The sequence below is a fragment of the Ranitomeya variabilis genome, chromosome 5 (assembly GCF_051348905.1).
Source record: "Ranitomeya variabilis isolate aRanVar5 chromosome 5, aRanVar5.hap1, whole genome shotgun sequence".
In the NCBI taxonomy this organism is placed as follows: Eukaryota; Metazoa; Chordata; class Amphibia; order Anura; family Dendrobatidae; genus Ranitomeya; species Ranitomeya variabilis.
Genome location: NC_135236.1, coordinates 283,289,387 through 283,295,716, shown reverse-complemented (window position 1 = coordinate 283,295,716; position 6,330 = coordinate 283,289,387). Strand labels below are relative to the sequence as shown.

At 47.3% G+C, this 6,330-nt stretch overlaps 1 protein-coding gene across 1 annotated transcript; it reads left to right on the top strand.

Annotated features, from left to right (window-relative positions):
- The first annotated feature begins 890 nt into the window (after window positions 1-890).
- POLR1H (RNA polymerase I subunit H) lies at window positions 891-6,330 on the top strand. Its single transcript, XM_077264379.1, has 5 exons — window positions 891-1,039; window positions 1,171-1,301; window positions 1,370-1,473; window positions 4,051-4,160; window positions 6,225-6,330. Exons 2-5 carry the CDS (start codon window positions 1,172-1,174, stop codon window positions 6,247-6,249), a joined length of 369 nt encoding a protein of 122 aa, XP_077120494.1. The 5' UTR covers window positions 891-1,039; window position 1,171; the 3' UTR covers window positions 6,250-6,330.

The following is a 6,330-nucleotide window of genomic DNA, read 5'->3' as shown; positions in this document are numbered from 1 at the left end:
CATCGCTGTTATATACTACGTGACTGTGCTATATACTACATCGCTGTGTTATATACTACATGGCTGTGCCATCTACTGCGTGGGCTGTTATATACAGTACTACATCGCTGTGCTATATACTACGTGGCTGTGCTATATACTACATCGCTGTGTTATATACTACATGGCTGTGCCATCTACTGCGTGGGCTGTTATATACAGTACTACATCGCTGTGCTATATACTACGTGGCTGTGCTATATACTACATCGCTGTGTTATATACTACATGGCTGTGCCATCTACTGCGTGGGCTGTTATATACAGTACTACATCGCTGTGCTATATACTACGTGGCTGTGCTATATACTACATCGCTGTGTTATATACTACATGGCTGTGCCATCTACTGCGTGGGCTGTTATATACAGTACTACATCGCTGTGCTATATACTACGTGGCTGTGCTATATACTACATCGCTGTGTTATATACTACATGGCTGTGCCATCTACTGCGTGGGCTGTTATATACAGTACTACATCGCTGTGCTATATACTACATGGCTGTGCTATATACTACGTGGCTGCTATATACTACGTGGCTGTGCTATATAATACGCGGCCGGCCGCAACCCATCAGCAATATTGCCGCGGGATTTAAACACCGCTTCGGTGATTAGTCGTGCCCGGCCAACCGCGACCAATCAGCGAAACGCAGTCCGGCCACGAATTGGTGCGAGATTTCAACCACACTCACAGCGCGACGTACATACATATTCTAGAATACCTGATGCTTTAGAATCGGGCCACCATCTAGTATAACATAACAAGAAGGGATCCGTAAAATCCTCTGCTACTCAGATGTCCGTGTGGGAGACGTTTTAAACCCCTGCCATGAGCTCTCCTGCAAAGCGGCACTAGCGGCCTGTACGTCACATCACAGCCGGCAGGGGGCGCTAGTGCTGTGCGGTTCATACAACTCTATGATCAGCGGCAGGAACACGTGACTGTGATAGTACAGGACCAGACGGAGTCAGACGCTTGACTGCACGCTCAGCGGGTAAGTACGGGAGCGGTGATCGTACATGTAGGGAGCAGCCTGGCGTTACCGGGCACTGCTGGGTGTGAGGAGTGCGCGGTACTGTGTCTCTATGTAATGGAGCCTGTATATGTGTAATGTCTCCATGACAGGATGGACGCTGCGCCCACGTGTTTCTGTTCGGAGTCTGACTACTGCTCAGACTGTGGCTCGGTGCTGCCCCCTCCTGGTGCGCAGGATACGGTCACCTGCCGGTCCTGCGGCCATAGCACACTGGTGACAGGTGAGTGCTCGGTGCCTGCAGTCTTCTGCTTCGCCTGCAGTGGGCGTCACCTCTCTTCTCTCTTCCAGAGTTCCTGGGGAAGTACGTGCACAGATCGGTCATATTTAATCCCCTGGACGCCATATCGCTGACCAATGAGGCAGAGGAAGATGGAGCTTTGAAAGGACCCCTGGTAATATATATATTGGAGGTGCCGATATCTGCCTGACCCTGCAGCTGCTGCGCACAACACTGCGGTGAAGGCTGTATGAGCAGAGCACAGGTTCCTTAGGCTACTTTCACACTAGCGTTGTGCACTGCACGTGGCAATGCGACGTTGCGGCCCACCGACGCATACTGTGGAAGCGCCGCACAAAGGGGGCAGCGGATGCTGTTTTTCATCGCATCCGCTGCCCCATTGTGAGAGGCGGGGGCGGAGTTCCAGCCGCACATGCGCAGTCAGAAATGGCAGACACGACGCACCAAAAAACGTTTCAAGCAACGTTTTTTGGTGGCGACGGTCCGACGCAACCATCGCACCACGGTTGCGACGTGTGGCAATGCGTCGCACTGCGTCGTTAATGCTAGTCTATGGAGAAAAAACGCATCCTGCAAGCAATTTTGCAGGATGCGTTTTTTCAACAAAACGACGCATAGCGACGTGCAGTGCACGACGCTAGTGTGAAAGTAGCCTAAATCACCCCATTGGTCTGCACAGGTTGTGTATGCGAGCCCATACCCTTAGACTAGAGTCGGCAGAACCCCCCTAACAGCAACGGGTTTGACTTGTGTGGGGAGCCGGGCGGCCGATGAGATGTCAGTCGCACATGTCCGCTCTCACACTGCCAATTGTCCTCCCGGATATTCGCCAGCTGATGTGTGATCCGTCGCCTGTCTCATAGCGCACCCAGGGGAGCTCGGCCGAGTGGCCGTCAGCCAAGTGCTGGCCTATCATTCGTCTGCCAGCCTTCTAATGTGTGTGGCAGCCTCAGTATTGAGCCCGTACACCACACTGTGTGCATATGTGTATTGTGCGTCCAGTAGGTGGACCAGGACTCTGACACCCCCCAACTATTGTCAGAGTTAGAACAGGTACACTCAAATCTGCTTTAACTCCTTCATGACCTTTGAAATACTAATGCGTCAAAAGTCGTGTCCCTGCTCACTCGCATCTTTCACTGCACATGATGGCTGATGTAATAGAAAGTTGAGTTAAATTCTACCTCTATCTGTGATCTGATATTTTGTTCCAGTGAAATCCGGGTATTTCTATGGGTCGGACACTGATTTCCCTGAGAATCTGCCTCCAGAGATTATTTTAAATGAAGGGGACGTTACCGATGTGAGACATGTAGTGACTGACAGTCTGCTCACATAATCACATACCACTCTGTACAGAGATCAGAACTAACAGCATACAGCAGACCTACCACATGTAAGGCGATGTGCACACGTCGAGTATCTGAGTATTTTACCTCAGTATTTGTTCCACTCCTGTTTTTGGCTTACAGTCAGAGGAAAATAATAGAAACACGTCACCACTTCTGTATTTTTCACCCACTCCTGGTTATGGCTCACAAACCAAACACTTCGGTAAAAAAAAATCTCACAAATGCCCAACATGTGGACGTGGCCTTATGAGACAAAGTTTACTTCTGTTGTGCTTTGTTAGTTCTGATCTCAGTACAGAGCTGTGCGAGATTATGAGAACAATGTGTCAGTCATTACATGCCTCACACTGGTAACACCTCCTTTCATTTAAAATAAGCTCTGGAGGCAGATTCTCATGCAGATCAGTGACCGGCCCATAGATCTTAAATCGAATCTGTCATCAGGTTTTTTTTACATAATCTGAGAGCACCATGATGTAGGAACAGATACCCTGGTTCCAGTGGTATGTTACTTTCTGGGCTGTATTTTGTTGTTTGAATACAAACAGTGTTTTATAAGCAGGAGATGATCACTATAGGACAACTGGCCTCTCGCCTGGTAGTCCAACCAGGCCCCCAGCACTGATTAGCAGCTCTGTCCCTATACAATATACACAGAAAGCTGGGGTGTTGCACACGGCTCAACAATTGAGGTCTGCTATCAAAATTGCTGTACTCAGTAAACTAAGTGATACATTGCTGGAATCAGGGTCTCTGTCAGATTACAGAACTAAACTGCTGACAGATTCCCGTTAACACCTCATTTATGTTTAAGAAAAGCATGGATTTCTCTGGAATAAGACATCACATTGCAGATATCAAGGTATGATTTTATGCCGTTTCCTATGACTTGTGATTTTCATCATGCGTAAAAACATGGACCATTGTTCATCAGTGGTTTGGGTCCGATTGTCATCCGTGTTGGTCAGCGAGTCTGTTTTTATAATCAGTGATTATTCATGGATGGAGAAAGGGAAAAAAAACTGCAAAGCTTCTAATGTTATTCACAAACAGCAGACAGATTGTACAATCCCGACCGTGTGCTGTCAGTGACCCAAAGACTTGATCAAAAGCGGACTTGTCTCTGTGGTTGGGAGGGGAAAAAAAAAAACCTGGTCATGTGAACAGTCCCTTGGACTATGATGAGTACGTGTTGTATCCATGAAGAACCTGAGACCTTGCACGTGACTCATGGACCTCCTAATGAGACCTTGGTGGAGTGGCTGAGGTGTGGCCATGAGGACGGGTGCTGTTGTTTTTTTCCCCAATTTCCTTTACATACTGCTATTTACTATGCCATTGAAATCAGTTGGCCATCATGTGAGTCTCCTTTCTTTCAGATCGATCGGCGCTGCAGCCGCTGCGGGTGCGAGAAGATGGTCTATCACACCAGGCAGATGCGCTCCGCAGATGAGGGGCAGACAGTGTTTTACACATGTGTGCAGTGTCGGTGCGTACCTTTTTGTACTTTTAGTTGTATGTTATGTTATATGTGAGCGTGAAACGGGGCAGTTTTATTAAAACCACCCAAAAGGAAAACTTTTTGTTCCCCAACAACCAATCACAGCCCAGGTTTTTAGTTTACCAGAGCAACTTACAAAATGAAAGCCCCTTTTTTATATATATTTGGCGCTTTAGATGCCTTATTCACACACAGTATGGAAACCACAAGACCCCTTTCAATAAGTATCCAAGGGAGATAAACCAAAAATGTGTATATGTGTGCATCATAAGTGTGCAAGGAAATCTTCTTAGATTTGTTAGTAATTGTGACTACAGATGCTGTAATTGGGACAGATAGAAATTTCTCATTTGCATGTCCTCCCAATTCTACCTAATGGCAGAGATGATCGGGAGACCTGTAAGAAGTGCGGGTATATGGGCACGTACATGGCACACGTTCGTAGAGATTAGTCATTCCTTAAGGTACCATTACACTAAACGACTTACCAACGATCACGACCAGCAATACGACCTGGCCGTGATCGTTGGTAAGTCGTTGTGTGGTCGCTGGGGAGCTGTCACACAGACAGCTCTCTCCAGCGACCAACGATCAGGGGAACGACTTCGGCATCGTTGAAACTGTCTTCAACGATGCCGAAGTCCCCCTGCAGCACCCGGGCAGCCAGGGGAAACATCGGGTTACTAAGTGCAGGGCCGCGCTTAGTAACCTGATATTTACCCTGGTTACCACTGTGACCGCCCCCTGACGAAGCCAACGCGAAACGCGCGTTGGGGCGACGGTGCGGCTCGGTCCTGGTGCCTGTAGTCTGGTAAGCATCCGGGGATATGGGTGTGCTATGATATATGAAGAGTCAGTGTACAGGGCTCTATCAAACACTTATACTCGTAATTAGGCTCCCCCCGTGTACTTACCAATATATGATATTGCACTTGGCATATAATTGGTGTATTTCTGGCACCAACCCGAGGGCCGCACCGTTTTCTGTCTTTCTGTGCTATAGCCATTCTTGTCTAGCCGGTTCTATTTTTATGCTTAAATTATTACAATATAATGTGTTGTTGTGATATTTTTTGGTAATAATAAATTATTGAGACTTTTCAAGTATTTTTGTGGACATTAACTCCATTTTTTCGTGTTGTATTAGTGATTATAGGAGTGTCCCCTCTATTCGCTCTAGAAAGCATGCCTCCCTGATAGGCTCCCCCACTGTGGTTGTGAGCATGTGGAGGAGTAGTGCACTATTTTCTTTCATTTTGGGTTGTTTCTATTACCACTGTAAAAGTAAAAAACAACAACAAAAAAAACACTACATACTCACATTCTGATGTCTGTCACGTCCCCCGCCGGCGTCCACAGGGTTAAAACTGATTTCGGCAGGAGCGCTTGCTAATGCTGCGCTGCTGCCGAGAGCTTCCTGCACTGAATGTGTCAGGGCCGGCAGTAACAGCGGTGACGTCACCGCTGTGCTCTGCTTTACGGCCGGCGCTGACACAGTCAGTGCAGGAAGCTCTCGGCAGCAGCGCAGCATTAGCAAGCGCTCCTGCCGAAAGCAGTTTTAACCCTGTGGACGCCGGGGGACGTGACAGACATCAGAATGTGAGTATGTAGTGTTTTGTTTTTTGGTTTTTTTACTTTTACAGTGGTAACCAGGGTAAATATCAGGTTACTAAGCGCGGCCCTGCACTTAGTAACCCGATATTTACCCTGGTTACAAGTGAACACATTGCTGGATCGGCGTCACACACGCCGATCCAGCGATGACAGCGGGTCATCAGCGACGAAATAAAGTTTTGGACTTCTAGCTCCGACCAGCGATATCACAGCAGGATCCTGATCGCTGCTGCGTGTCAAACACAATGAGATCGCTATCCAGGACGCTGCAATGTCACGGATCGCTGTCGTTCTCGTTGGAAAGTTGCTCAGTGTGAAGGTATTTTTAGCCACCCGTGGTCACTTGTCCCATTTGTTAATAGTACAGTCACACACGTGCAAACAATGAAGGGTCCTGCAAAAGCCCCATGTAACATCTTTTTTCTTTTCTCTTTACAGCTTACAGGAGAAAGAAGATTCTTGATCCAGCGATTTCTGTATTATTTAAAAAAAAAAATTGCATACAGAATTTTTTTTTAATTAAAATATTTTCTCTTGTTTTGCA